Raw genomic sequence first — 22,969 nt, 5'->3', positions numbered from 1 at the left:
CCACAAGCTGAGTCATTGTTAGAAAACTCTTAAACGAATTTTAGTAGTTGCTAGGGACTCATTGGATACATTTAATATATTTTGCAAACCTTGCTGGGAAACAAAAATTGACAATCAGTTCTTGCTTTGCCTTAAACCCTTTTTGTTTATAGCGTTCGCTTTAAGGTAATGTTTACTTTCATTAGAAACAATTAAACTGCAAACTCATAATTTGTTTGACCATGTTTAACTGAGATGGTTTCTTGAGCCAAAAAATCTACAGAGAATATCGTGAATCCTCACTGGGTCGGGCAGCATGTGTGAGGAGAGAGTTTGAGTTGATATTTCTCGTTGATGGAGACACAAGAGACTGCTGCTGCTAGAATCTTGTGCAAAGCACAAAGTGCTGGAGGAACTCAACGTGTGTGGGCTGCACAGTGATGCGGCTGGTAGAGTCCCTGCCTTACAGTGCCAGGGACCTGGGTTCAATCCTCACTTCGGGTGCTGTCTGTATTCTTCCTGTGACTGCGGGTTCTTGCATGTTCTCTCTGTGACTGCATGGGTTTCCTCCGGGTGCTCCGGTTTCCTCCCACATCCCAAAGACATGCGGGTTTGTAGGTTAATTGGTCTTTGCAGAATAGTTCCCAGCGTGTAAGCAGTGTTAGCTCAGTAGAAGCACAAATATTTGCAATTCAGGCACTGTAAAAGATAGCCTTTATACAAAACAAGTTTCCTTAAAAAGATAGGTAGACAAAAATGCTGGAGAAACTCAGCTTCTATGGAGCGAAGGAAATAGGCAATGTTTCGGGTCGAAACCCTTCTTTAGACTGAAATAGACTGAAGTTCGATTATAATTTAATTCCTCTGGTTATTTGCAGTGCTTGTATCTGATTCTGCATCTCCAAGCCACTCATGTCATTACTCTCTGTGGATTTCCGACATAATTTAACCTTGTAGCCTGTTCTGCTTTGTGTGTGTATGTGTCTGTCTGTGTCAGTCTGATACAGCATGAAAACAGGCCCTTCGGCCCACTGAGTCCTTGACAATCATCGACCACCCGTTCACACTAGTTCGATGTTATCCCACTTTCACATCCAGTTCCGTCGTACACAGTAATTAATTTACAGAGATCAATCAACCTACAAATCCCCAATCTTTGAGACATAGGAGAACACTCGAGCACCCAGAAAAAAAAACGCATGCAGTCACAGGGAGAATGTACAAACTCCATAGAGACAACAACTGAGGTCAAGTTTGAACCCTGATCACTGGCTCTGTGAGGCAGCAGCTCTACCAGCTACAGTGTGCCTGTGCATGTGAATGTGCGTGTGCATGTGTGTGTATGTGCATGTGTGTACATGCACTGTGGGTGTGCGAGGGTGCAGTGTGTATGATCTATAAGTCATTCAGTTAGTTAGCTTGTTCCGTTTATTGTCCCGTGAGACCACACCTGGGGTATTGTGTGCAGTTTTGGTCTCCAAATTTGAGGAAGGACATTCTTACTATTGAGGGAATACAGCGTAGGTTCATGAGGTTAATTCGCGGGATGGCGGGACTGTCATATGTTGATAGTATGGAGAGGCTGGGATTGTGCACTCTGAATTTAGAAGGATGAGAGGGAATCTTATTGAAACATCTAAGATTATTAAGGGATTGGACACGCTAGAGGCAGTAAACATGTTTCCGATGTTGGGGGAGTCCAGAACCAGTGGCCAAAGTTTAAGAATAAGGGTAGGCCATTTAGAACGAAGATGAGGAAAAACATTTTCACCCAAAGAGTTGTGATTCTGTGGAATTCTCTGCCTCGGCAGGCAATGTAGGCCAATTATCTGGATGCTTTCAAAACAGAGTTAGATAGAGCTCTTAAAGATAGCGGAGTCAGGGGATATGGTGAGAAGGCAGGAACTGGGTACTGAATATGGATGATCAGCCATGATCACAGAGAATGGTACTGCTGGCTCAAAAGGCCGAATGGCCTACCCCTGCACCTATTGTCCATTGTCCATTGTGTACTGAGGTATAATGAAAAGCTTTTGTTGCATGTTAACCAGTCAGCAGAAAGATGGTACATGATTACAATCGACCCGAAAAGTCACCTATTCCTTCGCTCCATAGATGCTGAGTTTCTCCAGCATTTTCTCGCTCCATAGACACTGAGTTTCTCCAACATTTTTGTCGACCTTCGATTTTTCCAGCATCTGCAGTTCTTTCTTAAACATGATTACAATCGATCCATTTACAGTGTATAGGTACATGATAAGGGAATAACGTTTTGTGCAAGGTAAAGCCAGTAGAGTCTGATCGAGGTTAATTTGAGGATATCATCATCATCATCATCAGCATCATCATCATCATCATCATCATCCTTTATTGTCATCTTGCAAAGCAACAGTTGTACAGTGCAAAATGAGAAGACGTTTCCCAGGGAATACCGGAGCATCACAAATAAAACTTAAACATTTCACGCATAAAATAAAAACAATAAAAAAACAATCCAGTTGATGATAAAACAGTATGAATAGTTAAAAAATTGAAGGTAAAAACAGCAACATTAAAATACAAGTAAAAACAGTCATAAAATGTCCAGGGCAGCTGATTTAAGTAGCCAGAGCCAGTGCCAGAGTTATTACTCAGTGCCAGTTGTTAAATTGTAAGTGCAAAGCAGCAGAATCAGGTGGAGTGACTGTTTAGCAGTCTGGTTGTCCGGGCTTTGATGCTACGGCATCTCTTGCCTGATGGCAGGAGATCCAGGTGTGTGTGGAGGGGGTGCAGTCTGTCCTTTGCTATGCTCAGTGCTTTTTTCAGGCAGCGGATCTGGAACAGTTCTTGTACCGAAGGTAGGGAGACGCCAATGATCCTCTCTGCTCCCCTCACTACCCTCTGCAGAGACTTCCTGTCTGAGCAGTTACAATAAGTTAAAGTAATAGTTAAAGTAAGAAATGTTGCTGTAGGAATAGAGATTTAAGAGTGTGGAAGGATTGTAATATGAGTTTGAAGATCTGCTTTTGTAGCTAGCACGCAAATATTCGCCTGGGTTGGGCACCAGAAGGATACAGTTTGACAGATAATTCACCGTCACACAACCTATAAATGATAACTATATAATTGATGGTGTTTCTTTCGATCTACCTATAGTCACCGTAATTAATTTACAATCTCATTTGATTGTGAGATGTTAATGAAACATTTCAGATAACATGATTGAGTAAAATGAAAGTCATACATAGGTATCAGGGGATTTACGATAACATGTTATCAGATGAAGTACTGGCAAGTTAAGCGTTTATAAATTTGTATGAGTGGTGTACATTTAAGCTGTATTGAAAGTTGATTTAAGATAACTTATGTTCAAAAAAGAAAGAATAAAAGGTAATATTTTGAAAAAAATCTCCCCAGTGGTTGATTTGTTTGGCACAGCATTAGAGCTGTTACCTAACAACTTCATAGAACAATGTCCTCCTGAACATCATGCCAAAACCATCACACATAACATGGATTCCTCCAGTCCCTGCATATCCACAGTGGATTCCAAGCAGTCACCAAAAATAAATTGCCCCGCACATCTCCTTTAAACTCTCATGTTAAAGCTATGCCCTGTGCCCTCTAGTATTTGATTTTTCCATCCTGGGAAAAAGATGCTGACTGTCTACCTGATCGATGCCTCCCGTAATTTTATATATTTTGAACAGGTTTCCCTGCAACCAGCGTTCCAGAGAAAACAATCCGACTCTGTCCAACTTCTCCATGTGGCTACTACCCACTAATAAAAGCATCATTCTGGCACTCTTTCCAAAACCTCCACATCCTTCCTGTAATGGGGTGACCAGAACAGCACACAATACTTCAAATACACATTAACCATATCAAGCTGGATCGTAACTACCTGACTCAACGCCGTGACTGATGAAGACAAGCATACCACGTGCCTTCTTTACCAAGCTTCAATGAACCAGGTTCAATCATGTCTTTTCTACAGAGTCTGCGCATTCTTCAAGAAGTACTCTCATATCCTCGTTGATTAGACATTTTAAGTTGCTTCAAATGTGTCAATATGTGGTAAAATCTTAAGGGAAATGAAGGAACGTGAGGAGAATGAAATTGGATTAGCGTACAATTCATGTAAATGCGTGTTTTCTGATCAGCATAGACCTATGGGGCTGAAGAGCTGTTATCTATGTTATATGCCTGCATGACTATAACTCCATGGATATTTTCTAGAAAGGATCTATGAGAAGCATGGCTGAAATGGAATATTAATTTCTTCAGTTGTTTGAACTTGAACAATCTCTTAAAAAACCCAGCAGGTCATAATCATAGAATCAAAGTCACACAGCCTGGAAACAGGCCCTTTGGCCCAATTTGGCCCACACCGACCAACATGTCCCATCTACACCAGTCCCACCTGCCTGTGTTTGCTCACATCCCTCTAAACCTTTTCTAACCAAGTACCGGCCCAAGTGGCTCTTAAAGTACCTGCCTCAATTACCTCCTTATGCAGCTCGTTCCACTCAGCCACCACCCTTTGTATAATAAAGTTACCCCTCTGGTTCCTATTAAGTCTTTCCCCCTCATCACCTTCAACATTTGTCCTCTGGTTCTCGATTCCCCTACTCTGGGCAAGAAACTCTATATACTTAACAGTGTGTTTAACTCTGTGCAGGTCAGGCAGCATTTATGAAGAATGTTACACCAACAAACATCACCCTGTAAATAGTATCATGAATGCACAACAACAGGATCAGAGAAACAAATGGAACTAAAGCACATAAGGTGATATTAGGGCAGGTGATCAAAGGGTTGGGTATGAAGGGATAGGGTATCACGTGTGTAGGTAGAGCTAAAATGCACATTAGCGATCTAATTAAATGGTGGGTAGACATAAATGCTGGAGAAACTCAGCGGGTGAGGCAGCATCTATGGAGCGAAGGAATCGTTTCCAGCAAAATACATTCCTAAAAACAATATAATGTACAGAAACATAGACACATAGAAAATAGGTGCAGGGGTTGGCCATTTGGCCCTTCGAGTCAGCATAGCCATTCAATATGATCATGGCTGATCATGCTAAATCAGTACCCCGTTTCTGCTATCTCCCCATATTCCTTGATTCCGTTAGCCCTGAGAACTAAACGCTCTCTTGAAAACATCCAGTGATTTGGCCTCCACTGCCTTCTATATTGATCACAGATATAATGTAGATAGCTAGTATGGAGTCAAAGAGGCATGCAGCATGAAACAGGCAGCCAGAAGCGTGCTGACCTTCAGCTCCCTCCACCCCGTTTACACTAATCCCTCATTGAACATATTTAATTCTCTCCAAATTGCTGTCCAAACTCCCCAGATTCTATTGGTCTCCTATAGACGAGGGGCAAGTTACAGTCGTCTATTAACCTACCAAACTTTGGAATGTGCGAGGAAACGGGGGAGAGCCTGGGGGAAACTCATGCGATCACAGGGAAAATGAGCAAACTCCACACAGCACAGAGAGTTGACAATCTGAAGTTGAAATCGAAAATGCTGGAAATACTGACAGCATCTCTAATAAAGAAGCATAGTTAACGTTTCAGGTCAAAGAAGGTCAATGTGTGGTAGGATCTAGGTAGTAGAGACTGGGTAGTGGTAGAATGAGTGGTAGCTGATAGGAATTTAGGGAGATTAAAGGTGGAATTAGTGTAAATGGAAGGGGGGGGGAGGGGGGATTGACATGGATTTGGCCAAAGGGCCTATTTCCGTGGTGCAGGACAGGTCGAGGTCCTTTCTGTAGATCTGGAACAAGTTGGAAGACAGGTTAAATAAGTTAAATATTTAGTATATTTCAGAGATCTAATTTCATTCATCCGAACAACACAAGGCACAATGGGTGGTATACTAGTGCAGCTGGTAAAACTGTGGTCTCAAAGCACCTGGCTTCAACCATGTGGGTTGCTTCTGGGTGCTCCGGTTTCCTCCCACATCCCAAAGATGTGCAGGTTTGTAGGCTAATTGGCTTCTGTAAATTGGCCCTAGTGTGCAAGGAGTTGGTGAGAAAGTGGAATGACATAGAAATTGTGTGAACCGATGGCTGGCGTAGACTCAGTGGACCAAAGGGCTTTCAATGCTGCATCTCTGAACTAAACTATACAAACCTGGTTTAAGTTGCAGAGGGAGGAAGGAGTGTAGAGAACAAAGGTAATGTCTGTGATGGGGTGGAGAGCATGAGAGATTGACTCAAGTGATGGTGGAGTATACTGAGATAAAGTGGTGAAGAATTGTTATTTGCAATCGGAGGGGAAATACATACGAAGGAATGAATGAGATGAGAGGATGGAAGGTTAAAATAAATGCTGGAACTGTGAGATATAGAACACTGAAGTTGTGGGAAATTAAAGAATGCTAAAGGATGCTGCAATATTCCTCTTTGCTGGTGAAGGCAGAATATTAAAACGGAAGTTGAGTCTTACAAATCAGAGAATGATAAAGAATTTTATATATAACCCCACAGAGGATTATTTCCAGTAAATTTTCAACAAGTTGTAATTAATCCTGGAGGAATTCTGTTGAACTTTTCAAGACTCCTGCAAGGTTTTTGGATCACGCTTTCATTTCATGCACCCGAGTTCTTCCCACTCATTATTTAAACTTTCTGATTTCTCTCAGTAATTGTAACAGTAACACAGGAAATCTCCACCAAATCATCTGTTTGCACTCTTTTCCTTTCAAAATAATAAGAAAACCAAAATGATAAATAATTTAACAGCTTTGAAAAACGAGTGAGATTCGGAGAGTTTTGGAATGTTCACATTTAATGTCACCACAAACATTAGATATATAAGTAGGGATATGCTATTTACCACCTTATGTTTGCTTAATTGTTAGATAAGATCATGGTTCATCTCTGATCTGACAACTATTTTCTAGCAATCACTGCGTGTTTCCTTTGTAGGTAAATTGGCTTGGTGTAAGTGTAAATAGTCCCTATTGTGTGTTGGGTAATGTTAATGTGCGGGGATTGCTGGTCGGTGCAGACTCGGTGGGCCGAAGGGCCCGTTTCCGCGCTGTATCTCTAAACTCTAAACTAAAGTAAACTAAACTATCCAACAATCATAGAGTCTTGGAATCAAAGAGCACGGAAATAGGGCCTTCAGCACAAATTGTCCGTACCGACCAAGATGCCCCATCTACACTAGTCCCATTTGCTTGTGTTTGGCCAAGATCCTTCTAAACCTATGCTATCCATGTACCTGTCCAAACCTTTTGTATCCATGTACCTGTCCAAACCTTTCCTTTGATGTTGATATAGTTCCAGGTTTCTGAAGTGAGACTTTGAATTGAGCTTCAGTGATGAGAGAGTAAAGGCCCTGTCCCACTTATACAATACAATACAATACAATACAATACAATACAATACAATACAATAGAATACCTTTATTGTTATTCAGACTTTACGGTCTGAACGAAATTTCGTGCCTGCAGTCATACATACAATCATACAATAATAAACAACACTAAACACAAATTAACATCCACCACAGTGAGTCCTCCAAGCACCTCCTCACTGTGGTGGAGGCAAAAATCTAAGGGCTGCAGTCTCTTCCCTCCTCTTCTCCCTCTGCGCTGAGGCGATACTCCACCGGGCGATGGTACAAACAGTCCCGTGGCTCACCGAACCCCGCAAACGGGCCGGCTCAAACACCGCGGCCTGGGGTGGTCGAAGCTGCCGCCCTCCAGTCCAACGGACACAGCCACTGGCCCGTGGCTAAACCCCGGACTCAGGTCACCGCCGCCAGAAAGCCGTCCCAGCCACCGGAGCACCGTTCCAGCCCCGAGCCGGATCGCCCTCACGTGAGTGCCGTTCCTCCCTCGAGCTGGGCCGCTCCAACGGGAGCGCCATTCCACCTCGAGCTGGGCCACTCCGACGGGAGCGCCATTCCACCTCGAGCTGGGCTGCTCTCACAGGAGAGTCCCAGCCCCGAGCCAGACCGCCCTCACGGGAGCGAGCTCAGGACAAGTCCTGACTTGCTCTGCCTCCGGAGTCTCGAGGCCACCAGCTCCGCCATTAGGCCTCCGCGAAGATGGAGGCAGAGAAGGGGGATACGACAAAAAGTCGTATTCCCCCGAAGGGAGAGACAGCAAGCCCCGTTTCAACCCCTCACCCACATAAACACAACCTAAAGACATAAACTAACTAGACAAAACGAAAAAAAACCAACATAAAAAAGTAAAAACTAACGGACTGCAGGCGAGCCGCAGCCGTTTACCAGCGCCGCCACTTGCAATACGGTTTATTTGTCACATTGCACATAAGTGCAAGTGAAATGAATTTGCCAGCAGCGGTACAATGATAAAGAACACACAAAAACACAATAAAAATTTAACATAAACATCCACCACAGCATTCATCACTGTGGTGGAAGGCACACAAATTGGCCTGTCCTCCTCCATTTTTCCCCGTGGTCGGGACCTCAACCCTCCGCAGCCGTTGCTGCGGACGTCCAGATGGTAAAAGGACAGGGTACAAGGTACTTATGTGTCCTTGGCACGCTAATTATGCGACCTCGTTGTCGCATTGAGGAACACAGGTATCGTGTGGGCCACGCTGGACGGTGGCATGGAGAAGCGCGGAGGGGTATGGAGTTGTGTGCATATCGCGCGGCGCTCTGGGATTTTGTAAGGAAACAAAATCTTTGCGCACATCTGGCATGATGTAGTGCGTACGCGCACAGGCGTATTGCGGTCCCACGATACCCGTGCACCTCAACGCGACGACGAGGTTGCGTAATTAGCGTGCCAAGGACACGTAAGTGGGACATGGGCTTTAGCCTCAAGCTACAGCCGACACTTGCAATTGTGACAGAATGTACAGAATGGGGTTTGATGACATTGTGGAAGGAGGCATATAACACTCTATGGCTATCTAAAAAGTACCAGAGGGCACAGGCTCAAAATAAAAGGACGTACAATTAAAAAGGAAATAATGTCTTTAGCCAGAGGGTGGTAAATCTGTGCAATTCATTCCCATAGATGGCCGTGGAGGTCAGGTAATTGGGTATTTTTAAAGTGGAAATCGACAGGTTCTTGATTACTAATGGGCCTGTCCCACTTAGGCGTTTTTAGGCGACTGCAGGAGACCATTGAGTCGCCACATGTTCGCCGGTGGTTGCCGGGGAGTCGCCTTCATGGTCGTGAGGAATTCCCGCATTCTTGGAACCAGACACGGCCTCATTATGGTCTCCGTGAATATTTCAACATGTTGAAAAATTAACGGTGACTAGAATGAAGCCGTCATTGAGACTAGCAAGAATTCTCGAGCCGTAGGTGGATCACCAGGAAGTGCTAATGGGTTGCCAGGAGGTGGAAGGTTCTCGGAGGTTCTCGTAGGTTGTAGCTGGTGCTGACCGGTGAATTTCATTGGCACATTGGGGAAAAAAAGGTAAGCGGTAGTTTTCAGTACCAAGGATAACCTACCGGTTATGTTAAATGTCTGCCGAGCTTCACAGCCGTGTAACCCTGGCTACTTAAAAGTTGTCTCCACTCCTTCTCCCCCCTCCCCCCCTTGACCAACCCCTCGTAATTTCAAGGACTTACCGTACACTGTGCTTTAGCCGTCTTTTTACAGCGCCAACCTTCCTGTTCATCATGCTATGTGTCTGTACCAACTTGGCTTTGCACCGTGTGAATTTTTTAAACAGCGCTCCCCCCGCTTGCCCTGTCTCCCACCTGCATAACGGGCTGGTGAAGGTTCTACTGCAGTTGTATAGGGTCTTGGTGAGACCACACCTGGAGTATTGCGTGCAGTTTTGGTCTCCAAATCTGAGGAAGGACATTATTGCCATAGAGGGAGTGCAGAGAAGGTTCACCAGACTGGTTCCTGGGATGTCAGGACTGTCTTATGAAGAAAGACTGGATAGACTTGGTTTATACTCTCTAGAATTTAGGAGATTGAGAGGGGATCTTATAGAAACTTACAAAATTCTTAAGGGGTTGGACAGGCTAGATGCAGGAAGATTGTTCCCGATGTTGGGGAAGTCCAGGACAAGGGGTCACAGCTTAAGGATAAGGGGGAAATCCTTTAAAATTGAGATGAGGAGAACTTTTTTCACACAGAGAGTGGTGAATCTCTGGAACTCTCTGCCACAGAGGGTAGTTGAGGCCAGTTCATTGGCTATATTTAAGAGGGAGTTAGATGTGGCCCTTGTGACCAAGGGGATCAGAGGGCATGGAGAGAAGGCAGGTACAGGATACTGAGTTGGATGATCAGCCATGATCATATTAAATGGCGGTGCAGGCTCGAAGGGCCGAATGGCCTACTCCTGCACCTAATTTCTATGTTTCTATGTTTCTATGTTTCTATGTAGGAAGCGATGTGTGTGTGTGTGTGTTCCACTCTGACAGTCGCCGTTCCAGTTGCTGCTGAAAAATCGCCTAAGTGGGACTGGCCCTTAAGGCTGTCAAATGCTACAGGGAGAAGGCAGGAGAATGGGGTTGAAATAAGAATGAGGACAAAAGCTTTTCATTGTACATCGGTACACCTGGCTATAAAGTAAACTGAACTGAACCTAGAGGGAAAGATAGATCAGCCAGGATTCAATGGCGGAGTAGTCTCGATGAGCCAAATGGCCTAATTCTGCTCCTATCACATGAACTCATGAACTCCAGAATGGATTTACATGAAAGATTTGCAATGCATTTTCATATTTAACAATATACAAGTATACTACAGAACTTGCTATCAGCTTCAGGGAGACATGATGGTGACGAGTTATAATTTCACCAAGATAACAACTGTCACTTTGAACCATTATTAGCCAGTGTGTTTAGTGGGTGGAAACGTTTGGAACTTGCTACCTAAGGTGCCAACATGAGGATTGGTTAATCGCCATACGTTTCTGAATATCATAAACAGGAAACAGAATGAGATGCAGTGAAATGTGATTTCTAATATATTCATTGCAACTGACTATAACTCAGTAGCAAAACTGGCATTTATCAATGACAAAGGATGCAAATCCTATCCTGCGGATCCCCGGAGGATATTCTGCCTGATTCACAGAGGGATGCTGAAATTGTCATTACTTGTTTACCTACATCTTGTGGCCTGTTAAAATAACACAAAGTCGCTAATAATTATATTCTTGCCTTTCATGTTATACCTTGTTATTCAGACCTTCAATGAGAGTTCATTTCAGGGCCAGGAGGAATCACAGTTGAGATGTGAAATGTTGCAGACCTCACCATTTTAATCTTTGTCTATATTGCAAAAAACATTTTTCCTACCCATATTATTCTGTGAAAGAGCTAATCGTAACGACACAATTTGTCTCTTGATGTTATCACTAATGAGAGGATTGCCTCCGTTTTTTGACAACATTGGGATAAATATCCAGATTACACTGCCTTAGAGTGGAACAAAATAATGACCTCTAATGATTAAAAAATGCCAACAATGCTTGTTAGGAGCCGAATATAAATATCTCCCTAGTCTATAGTTCTGTAAAGTAGCAGCTCCACTGAAATGCCACGGTGTCACTATGCCACTGTACAGCACAGGAACAGGCCCTTTGGCCCACAATGTCAGTATCAAACATGATGCCAAGGCCAACACTTCTCTACCTGAGTATAGTCCACATCTTTCCAGTCCCTGCATATCCACGTGCCTATCCAAAGATCTCTTAGATGCCACTATCATATATGTCTCCATCACCACCCATTATAGGCACTCACCACACTGTGTAAAAAACTTGGCCCGTTTCGCTCCTTTAAGCTTTCCCCCTCTCACCTTAAAACTATGCCGTCTAGTATTTGATATGTCCATCGAGGGAAAAACATTCTGACTGTCTACCCTTTCTCTGCAATTCATAATGTTATATAATCTTGTAATGGCAAATTTCCGAATTTTCCAGTGTCCTCTTTTCCTTGCCCATTACTGCACAGGTACAGTAGGAGTGATCTTAATAGAACTGATCTTCCAGTTGTTATTTCCAGTTACCATTACACTTAAGAGTGAACTGTATGCTCTCCCTCACTGTGCCTGCCACTTCCTTTCCCCTATGCCCTGAGATATGCACCATCCTGTGCATCTAATGACCACCCCCAAGTGTCCAAAATAATACTGCAAGATATAACTAGACAAAATAATATGATATGCCATCATAAACATAAATGGTTCTGACACATCTCTCAGATCTCCTCTGAATATCTGACGTTCCAGAGAAAACTAGAACCTCTACCTGTAGTTAATATTCCCTAACCCAATCAGCATTTGGGTAAAATGTAGACCCAATGAACTGCAGATGCTGGTTTACAAAGAAAATACATAAAGTGGTGGTGTAACTCTGCGGGTCAGGCAGTGTCTCTGGAGACATAGATAGGTAACATATCTGGTCAGAAGCCTTCTTCAGACTGATTGTGGTGAGGGAGGTGGGGGGGGGGGGGGGGGGTGGACAGTTGGATGAGAGGAAGGGCAGGATAAAGTTTTAGTGATAGGTTGATACAGATGAGAGGGGTGGAGGGAGGTTTGATAGGCAGATGGATGGACAAAATCCAGAGATGAAAAGACGAAATATGTGACATAAGGATAGAAGAGGTGAAAATTGTGAACCCAGAGGAAGGAATATAGGTGGAAGGGTAGGTGGAGAAATGGATGTGTCCAGGTGGGACACAGGAAAGGGGGGGGGGGGGGGGGGGGGGGGGGGGGAGAGTGGAAGAGTGGAATGGGGGGGTGGAATGGGGGGGGGGGGTGGGTATGTAGGCTAGTTATATAAAATTGAATAACTCAGTATTCATACATTAGGTTGTAAGATACTCAAGTGGAACATGATATGCTCTTCTTCAAATTTACACGTGGCCTCACACCGGCAATAAAGGCCAAGGTCTGAAGATTGGTCCTGGCCCTAAACTTTGCTTGTCAATTTTCCCCATGGATTGCGCCTATCCGGTGGAGATCCTCCAGTTCTTTGTATTTTTCACTCAAGATTTCAATGTCTTCAGTCTGAGGAAGGGTCCCGACCCAAAACCTTGCAGAAGACTGAAGAAGGGTCCTGGCCCTAAATATCGCTTGTCCAATCCCTCCACAGATTTTGCTTATCCCACTGAGTTCTTCCAGCACTTTATGTCTGGCAAATAACCTATGATGTGTAAAATCTGGAATAAAATGGAAAATGCTGGAAACCCTCCACAGGTCGTCAGGCTGTGGTTTAGATCGATGAACTAGCATCACAGTTAGGTCAATGAAGAGTTAGCAGCTGAAATGTTCACACAATTTCTCCCCCTGCCTGACATGCCTTTATAGCATTTTTGGTTTAATTATGTCACAAGGCAATTCTCTGCCGTTATTTTTTAGCAAAACCCTCTCTCCGATAGGTAATAAAGATAGCACTCTGCAGAAATACTAAAGATAGAAATGCATCCCCACTTGCTTGTGTTCTGTGTTCTGTGCAAAAATTTGATGCTGACTTCAATGTAACTGAATTTTGTAAATTGGGTTGTCATGCTATTTTGTAAATGTATTGCAGTGTTTAGCTGAGACATCGTGCATTGAATGTCTCCCCTAAATTCACGTGGACTTGGAATTCTACCCAGTGTGATGACTTGTGGCACATGAGGCACAGGGGCGGTGTTATAGAGGGGTTTAAAATCATGAGGGTAATAGATAGGATGAATGCAGTCTTTTACTCATGGCAGGGGAATCAAAAACCGGAGGACATAGGTTTATGGTAAGAGGGACAAGATTTACTAGGAACCTGAGGAGCAACCTTTTCACACTGTGGATGGTGGGTATATGGAATGAGCTGCCAGAGGAGGTAGTTGAGTCAGGTACCATAACAGCATTTTACAGACACTTGGACAGGTATATGGTTAGAAAAGGTTTAGAGGGATATGTGCCATACACAGGCAAATGGAAGTAGCGTCGATGAAAGGGGTACAGGGGAGATTTGCCACAATAATGTTGGGATTACAGGGAGAGGTTGAACAGACTTGGATTGTTTCCTCTGGAAAGGCCGGAGATTGAGGGGAGACCTGATAAAATTATAAGAGGCATAGATAGGGTAGACGGTCAAAACCTTTTTCCCAGGATAGAAATATCAAATACTAGAGAGCATAACTTTAAAGTGACATGGGCAAAATTTAAAAGAGATGTGTGAGACAAGTGTTTTACACAGAGTAGTGAGTACTTGGAATGGGCTGCCAGGGGTGGGGGTGGAGGTGGAGGACAGATACGATATTGGCATTTAAGATCCTATTGAATTGGCACATGGATATGCAGGGAATGGAGAGATATTTAATAGGGATATGCGGGGAATGGAGGGATATTTAATAGGAATATGCGGAGAATGGAGGGATATAGATTATGTGCAAGCAAATAAGAGTTGGTCTTGGCATCATGTTTGGCACAGACATCATAGGTTGAAGAACCTGTTCCTGTGCTGTACTGTATTGTACTGTAGATAGGCACAAGAGTGCTGGAGCAAGTCAGCGGGTCAGGCAGTATTTTTGGAGTAGGTGGTGTTTTGGGTGGGAAACCCTCTTCAGACCCAGGGTTCTTGAAACGTTTTATCTTTGGTGTAAACCAGCATCTGCAGTTCCTTCCTACATATTCTGCACTGTTCTATGTTCTGTGCTCCCTGTTATTTGCATCATGGACGAGTTGGTCCGAGAGGCCTGTTTCTGTGCTGGATGGATGACTCTTTGACAACAGCTTGCTTCACTGACTTTTTTTTTCTGTTTTCTTCCCAAAGGCTTCGTATCTAATCCGAACCGTGAACCAACCTCTCATCACAAGGGACAGAAGATTAGCACCTCTACGCACAGAGGACCCATGTAAATACTCAGTACCTACACAGGCTGCTGCCTGTGAGATTAAACCTTGTCAGCTCTCAAGCACATACACCGGACAGCACCCAAAACTACCAGAGGCTGGGCGGGGGTTCAAGTCACTGAACGGCGGGGGGGAGAATCCTTCATCAGAACTGCTGCAAAACATTCAGAGCAATGGATCCTGCAGGAGTTCCATGCAGGGTAATGTCAAGGCTGCGGGAAACGTGGAAGAGGTCTCGGAACTGGCAAGAAACTGGAAGGATAAGGCGCCCGTGCCCAGGCAGCAGTCTGTCTTCGTGGGGCGGCTTGGGCAGCCTCCGCGGGGACCCCTCTCCTTGCACATGTACAGCAGAAAGAATGTTTTCCTCCAGCACAGTCTGCACACCTCTGACCTGCAGGCTCTGGGTCAGAAAGAAGGCTAAACCACATTGCTGGCCGGAGAATGGATATACGGAACTCACTGCTGCTTCTGCCGTGGCTGAGTTTCACCCAGGTACCAAAGGGAGGGGAAACCTCCTCCCCGAAACTCACCAAGCCTTTTGATACTGCTGCCTCCCACATTTTCCAAGATTTCACTGACTTTTTTTCATAACTATTTCTATCCAAAAAAAATATATAAAAGCCATTTTTCCATAGGAACCTTAATCCAACTGAGCAGAGGTGTGATAAGTGGTATCTTTCATTTGGGAGAAAGGATAAGGGAGCATCGGTCTTTCAACGAGACAGCACAGGAACGGTGGGACATATAGGTGACACTTCTGGGCTGTAAGATTCTCTGATTGTGCTAGTCAGTGAGGTCTCATTCCATGTCTGCTAACATGGCTGTATCATTTCCTATATTTAAACAAAAAGAGAAAAAAGATAGAAATGAATGTTTTAATAGCTGAAATGCATTTGTATGTGGAAACTATTTACTTATAGAGAAAGGGAGCATGTTAAAAATTAACCTTGCATTTTCTGGATGTGGAGTTTCACAGGATGGCATGCTTTCGTGATGAGAAATGTCAACTTACTTTATTACTGACTCTGATTTTGATTCCACAAGGCGGGCAGGTGTGTCTTTCGTAGTTGGTGAGTGAGAGGATTGTTCGTGACTGTAAACGTGCCAGCTTTGTATGGCACGAGGACATTGAAAGCAGAAGGAGTCTCTCCATTTAAAGCCATTTCCCCAAAGTCTCGTGTTGCATTTTCAATCGGGTGAATTTTATTGGGGACAAGGCAAGAATGTGCGCGCCTTATGTTTTACACCACGAGCAGGAGGCTTGAAATGCGAGGGAGTTTTTTAATTGACTCTTCCAGTCCTGAAAATAACACTTGTAAGATATGGGTGAGTTGCATTTTTCCAAAACAAGCATTGAGACGCTTCCAAAAAATTAAATTACCAAGCAAGTTATTTTGGTTTAGACTGCCTTGCTTTATAATTATAATGTATTATTCCATCCTTTCGAATTTTCTTGCCCGTTTTATTTATCCTTCCACTGGAAATAAATAGGAGGAATGGTACTACACAGTGCCAGAGACCTTGGTTTATTCCTGACCTCGGGTGCTGTCTATGACCGCTGGGGTTTCCTCCAAGTCCTCCGGTTCCCTCCCACTTCTCACAGATGTGCAGATTTGTAGATTAACACAAAGTGTTGGAGTAACAGCAGATCAGGCAGCATCTCTGGAGAAATAGGCTGGGTAACGTTTCAGGTCAGAACCGACCAATGTCCAAAGAAGGGTTCCGACCCAAAACATCACCCACCATTTTTTCTGCAGGGATGCTGCTTGACCTGCTAATTTACACCAGCACTTTGGGTCCAGCAGCATCTGCAGTTCCTTCCTACACAGGTTTGTAGGTTAATTGCCCTCTGTAAACTGCCCTTTACAGGTTAGGGAGTGGGAAAGTGTCACAGAGACATACAGCTTGGAAACAGGCCCTTCAGCCCAACTTGCCCACACTGATCAATGTATCCCATTTATACTAATCCCACCTGCGTGCATTTGGCCGATATCCATCCAAACCTGACGTATCCATGTACCTAATTGTTTCTAAAACAATGCGATAGTCCCTGCCTCAACTACCTCCTCTGGCAGCTTGTTCCACCATCCTTTGTATAAAAAAGTTACCTCTCAGATTCCTATTAAATCTTTCTCCCTTCACCTTAAACCTATGTCCCCTGGTTCTCAATTCCCCTACTCTGGGCAAGAGACTCCGTGCATCTACCTGAACTATTACTCTCTAGATTTCATACACCTCTGTAAGATTACCCTTCCTCCTGCACTCCAAAGTATAGAGTCCCTTCTTGCTCAACCTCTCCCTATAGCTCTGGCCCTCGAGTCCTGACAACATCCTTGTAAATCATCTCTGTACCCATTAACTTGATAACATTGTTTCTATACCATGGTGCCCAGAACTGAACACAATATTCTAAATGTGGCCGCACCAAAGTCTTATATATCTGCAATATGACCTCCCAACTTCTATACTCAATACTCTGACTGATGAAGGCCAATGTACCAAAAGCCGTTTTGAACACCCTATCGACCTGTGACGCCACCTTCAAGGAACTATGTACTGGCACTCCTAGATCCCTCTGCTCTACAACACTCCCGAGTCCTACCTTTCACTGTGTAGGTACTGCCCATGGTAGACTTTCCAAAATGCAACACATTACATTTAAATTCAATTAACCATTCCGCAGCCCACCTGCTGCAATCTTTCACAACCATCTTTACTACCTGCAATACCACCCAGCTTTGTGTCATCAGCAAACTTGGCAAAGTGGAATAACATAGAACTAGTGTGAACAGGTGATCAATGGGTAGTGTGGACTTGATGGCCAAATAACAGTTTCCCTCCTGTATCTGTAAACTAAACTAAACTAAACATATATCCATTATGTTCAGGTGGAAAGTAGTTTAATTTAGCATTATGTTTGGCATGAACATTGTGGGCCAGAGGGTCTGTTCCTGCACTGTTCTATGTCCTATGTTCTGTCATTTTCCACCTGAATACATGATGATGGACCAGGTTTGAGGAAGCAGTCTCTCAGACAGATAGTTGGTGTTGACTGCTTCCTCAACTGGAGTAAAGGTTCCGTGTTCCTGCATTTCCAGTGAGCAACATACTGTGTGAATATTTTTTAATTAATCCACCACCCCCAACCAACTCCCATTGCTCAAACTTAATTTAATGTTCTCACAGTAACTACCCAGTTCTCCCCAAGGACTCTAAGTGGAAACAAGGAACTGCAAATGCTGGATTACATAAAATGTTGGAGAAAATCAGCGGGTCAGGCAACATCACTGGAGAACATGTATAGGTGACATTTCGGGTCGAGATCCTTCTTCAGACGGATTCCAACCCAAAACGTCACCTATCCATGTTCTGCAGAGATCCATGCTGCCTTATCCAGTTAGTCTGAAAAGAAAACTGATACAAAGATTATAAGGATATAGCAGGAATGTGGAATTAAAGCCAAGATCAGATCAGCCGTGATCTTATTGAGTTGGCTCAAGATGTCATGCTTCCATTTCTTATGTTCTTGCACCTCATCCTACATTTTCTCAAGCCCCATCCATTAAAATTCCAAGCATCACATCCAGTTGTTTCCATGCCAATCCAGGGAGAACAGTTCTGCCTTCACTTTGCACAACCAATTTAACTTTGGGCAAAGCTCTATTTTGAACAGGGGAAGACAATCTATCTAATATCATCAATCCTTCTGTCTTTCCAAGCTCACACCTGAACTAATGCCTTACAGCGCCAGAGACCCAGGTCTGATCCTGACCACAGGTGCTGTCTGCACGAAGTTTGTACGTTCTCCCTGTGACCCCATGGGTTTTCTTTGGGTGCTCCCGTTTCCTCCCACATTCCAAAGACGCACAGGTTTGCATGTTAATTGGCTTCAGTAAAATTGTAAAATGTCCCTAGTGGTGTAGTGCTAGTGCTAGCGTACGGGGATCGCTGGTTGGTGCGGACTCAGTGAGCTGAAGGGCCTGTTTCTGCGCTTTACCTCTAAAGTCTAAAGTAATGTAATGGGATAAGATTCCATTTAAAAAAATTAATTCATAAAGATTTTCTCTTATTCTGCAGACAAAATATTGACCAAACATATGATTTTATTATGCAAGTAGGTATAGGAAGTAGGGAAAGGGGCCTACCCAGGTAGAGAAAGTACATGTTCCTTATCAATTGCTCATTGATTAACTGACCCTGTCTAACAGTCGCTATTAGGCGAGGGGAAACAACCAATATCAGAATACTTTATGCACCACAAACTATTGCTTTCCACCGCAACCAAAGCTTTAAACAAATCCCAAGGACTCTTAGTAGAAACAAGGAACTGCAGATGCTGGTTGCACAAAAGGACACAAAGTATTGGAGTGACTCAGCGGGTCTGGCAGCATGTATAGATGACATTTCAAGTCACGACCCTTCTTCAGATTAATCCTGACCCGAATCATCATCTATCCACGTTCTCCAGTGATGCTGCCTGACCCGTTGAGTTACTCCAACACTTTGTGTCTGAAGGACTCTTGCTCCCACTACCAATCTGAAAATGAATTCCACATTCATTGCTCTCTGCGGAAGGGATTTACTGGTCTCTACGCTTTGAATTTGGTGGACTCCCATTTACCCCCAATTAATGAAAGTGGCTCACTTCTATTTACCTTGCTTCAACTCTCAATCTTAAACTCTTCCATCCCTGCTACCCCGCACTGTGCGTTGAATAATCCCATCCATTTCCTCCTACCAGATAACCTCTCAGTAAATCTGAGCAGTGTCTCTCAGGGTCTCACATAGGTTCCTGAAGTGTGGAGTACAAGCAAACTGTAGTCTTCATCATGACTTATCATTACGACTTTAGACTTTAGAGATACAGTATGGAAACACTGAGTCTGTGTTGACCAGCGATCGCCCATACTCCAGCACTATCCCACACACGGGGGATAATTTACAATTTCCAGAAGCAAATTAAACTATGAAGCTGTACTTCATCGGAGTGCGGAGGGAATTGGAGCACCTGGGAAAAACCCACACCGTCACAGGGAGAACGTACAAACTCCGCATAGACAGCCGTGTCTCCGGCACTTTGAGGCCGCAACTCTTCCGCTGCTCCACCGTGCCGGCCTGCTGACTTGACTTTTATATTTTACATCCTTTGTGGTAAAATACAACATTCTGTTAACTTTCTTTACAAGCTTTACAACTCAAAGGGATGATCCTCCAAATATCATTGCTATTTCAGTGAGCTGCCTGCTTTCATTCAGAGTTTAATTACTGCTTTCTTCTAAACTAATCTATCACCTCAGACCTGCTGCCACTGAATTCTAGCATATTTTCCCATGTCAATAATCCCGATTGGTTTACTTAGTAACAAACTGCACTGTTTGGTATCACGGTAGATTTTACCGTCAGTCCCTTTAGACATGTTTGTAAATCATTGCGTGTCTGTGAACAATAAATGACCACCACTACGCTTCCAGTTGCTCTGGGAAACCACCTCTACATCTTTGTTTTCAGCCTTCTTAACTAGGTTTAAATCCATTTTCATCTTCTCCCTCTAATTGCAGGAACCTTAATCTTTTATATGAATCTCCTGTGTGATATCTTATCCACCAAAACCTCTGCATTACACAGCTTGCTCAAGTACATTGCCAGCTAATATAAGTCCCACAGTTTTATTTCTTTGAACTTTTACGGGTTTATCCTGAGATTTTTGTTTTGTTTTCTCTCAGATCCATTGAGTAGATCTGTTCCCAATCATCTGAGATCCCTCTGGGTTTTACACTTTGAGCATAAGAACGTGGGAATGCAAGGGTTTAGGAAGCACCCAGCTCGATATTGGCACTCATGAGCCTCATCATCATCATAGCACCATTCATGAGGTTGGTCCTTGATTATGCCGATGGCTTTTCAGAGGCAGCATGGTGGGGATGGAGTCAATGGAAGGGAGGATGGTTTGTGTGATTAATCAATCTATGACTGGCCTCACCTTCATCGAAGGAGCGATCATCGACTCTCATAGAAATAGTACAGCACAAGAACGGGGTTGAGTCTGAATAAGGGTTTCGACCCGAATAGTCACCTATTCCTTTTCCCAGAGATGCTGCCTGGCCCCTAAGTTACTCCAGCATTTTTGTGTCTATCTTCGGTGTAAACCAGCATCTGCAGTTCCTTCCTGCATAGGAACAGGCCCTTCAGCCCACAGCTCAGGTGCTGCTTCACCTACTTTGCATTTCCAGCACGTTCTACTGTTAATTTTAAATTCCCAGCATCTAAAATAACTTGCTTTTGTATTCTCGTTGTTGAATGACAGCAGTAGGAGCGAGGATCGGGAGGGAGGGGGGGACTTAACAGTATGCATTAACAGACAATACAGTGAGAAGTAAACAGGTCAATCAATTCTGCGGCTGCAATTAAAGATAGCACTAAATTATCTCAAAGACACTATAAGTTTGAAAGAGACGTGAGGAACTTTGCTGGGACATGGCTTTAGTATTCTTGAATATGACCAGCACCAAATAGCGATAATAGATTGCAACTTGCATGTTTTGCTCTATTTGCAGAGAGAGTAATGTTCCGTTTCGATACAACAACATTATAATAAATCACAAAAGGAGCTAGAAACATGAGTGCAGCCGTGCCAAGTAATTAGTTTTGCTGCCTAAATTGGATCTGTTATATATTTTAAAAATCCACAGTTCCCAAAAATCAGAGCAATACGGTGGAAATGTATTCAAGTAATATAGAGTGCTGAGGTAAAAATGTTGGACAAAGATATTTATTCATGCAGACTGCATCAGAAGACACTGCACTGAAGATTTTTCAACACAACAAAGGCAAGAGACGGAGCCTGTTTTATTTCACACGGTATTTAAAGATGGTGAGCAGAGCAACAAAAAATGTTTTAAAGTAAAAAAAAGTTAATTGAGGTCAGATATTCAACGTTAATTCATATAATGAACAGTGGAGCTCACTGGGGGAATTAGTTAAAATCCTACCAAGCTTGCAGCTCAGCCCAGCCTCTTATCCAGTGGAGAGTACTCAAAATGGAAATAAGTTCAAATGATATTTGTTCAACTTGGCCTTATCCCAAGGAGGACTAGTTACTTGATGCCAAAATGTACTGGCGGATGAGAGTCCATGATAAATACCTTCACAATGATCGTTGCCTTATACACGCTGAATATGCCTGTAGTGCTGGTCCATGTCAAACCTCTTGTAGGGATGAATGTTGTTCCATGCCTGAGGTGACTCTAGATATTATCTTGGAGGCAGTTTTAAAACAACAAATCCTGGTTGCAGCAACTGCAGGCATCTTTTCCTCTAAGTCAATGTTTTATAGCAAGGAAGCCTAAAATATTTCTTTAATGACAGGCAAATTTGTACTGATTTATATATCTTTCATAGAAAATGGTATAACCTTTTTTATATCTTTAATTGTATTGCACAAAATTCGATAAATAGGGAATAAGGCAGCAACTTTCTCTACTTCATTACATAATAGCTTCTTCTAGGTAGAATGCAAGAAATCAACAATTGACTGTATAAACAGACTTCCACCACTATTGTTCAATATTTTGCTTCCTGTATTTTCTCTATTAGAGTTTAGGGGAGGGACAAATTTGTCATTGAACTAATTATCAAATGCAGCTAGATTTTCTTTTTTTAATTGATGAACTTTGATTAAAAGGATCGAAGACTATTTTTCTGAGCCCACATTGAACGGTCAATGAATGGCCTGTCAAACAGGGACTGAGTCCTGAGGTGGCTGTAACAATATGAAAGATTTTGCCTCGCATTCACTCCATCTTTTGATGATTAAAATGATTTAATTTCCCACTGTGGCTCCATGACACCTTCAAGAAAGGAATGAAAATGAGCAAATTGCAAACTGCTGAAAGGAAGCAGATATTTCCCCTGTGCAAAAGAGTGGTATTGTCGAAGTTAATAACTATGCTGTACTAAATTCCAAACCGCTGTGTTATCATTTAGATTTAAGTTGTTTAAAAGATTTGACTGTAACTGCGTAACCTTTCAATTTTCTAAAAACGTCCCTGGACACAACAGCATTATAATATAATAATTTCATACAATTCTCCATTTCCACTTGTGCACCATGTGTTTTGTTTGATCGACAGTGCAGGAGGATGAGGGGTGATCTTACAGAGGTGCACAAAATTATGAGAGGAATAGATCGGGTCTCTT

General features: G+C 43.2%; 1 protein-coding gene across 2 annotated transcripts in view; it reads left to right on the top strand.

Annotated features, from left to right (window-relative positions):
* Positions 1–21,088, top strand: part of ccser1 (coiled-coil serine-rich protein 1) — a 1,187,217-nt gene extending 1,166,129 nt beyond the window's left edge. Inside the window, exon 10 of one of the 2 annotated variants that reach the window (XM_055641555.1) lies at positions 14,694–21,088. In XM_055641555.1, coding sequence (XP_055497530.1) covers positions 14,694–15,194 — 501 coding nt within the window. In that variant the 3' untranslated portion in view covers positions 15,195–21,088. The remainder of the gene's footprint in view (positions 1–14,693) is intronic. The other variant, XM_055641564.1, reaches the window with a different exon arrangement.
* Positions 21,089–22,969: the final 1,881 nt, after the last annotated feature.

The sequence above is a fragment of the Leucoraja erinacea genome, chromosome 1, assembly GCF_028641065.1.
Source record: "Leucoraja erinacea ecotype New England chromosome 1, Leri_hhj_1, whole genome shotgun sequence".
In the NCBI taxonomy this organism is placed as follows: Eukaryota; Metazoa; Chordata; class Chondrichthyes; order Rajiformes; family Rajidae; genus Leucoraja; species Leucoraja erinaceus.
This window is presented reverse-complemented; position numbering and strand designations above follow the sequence as displayed.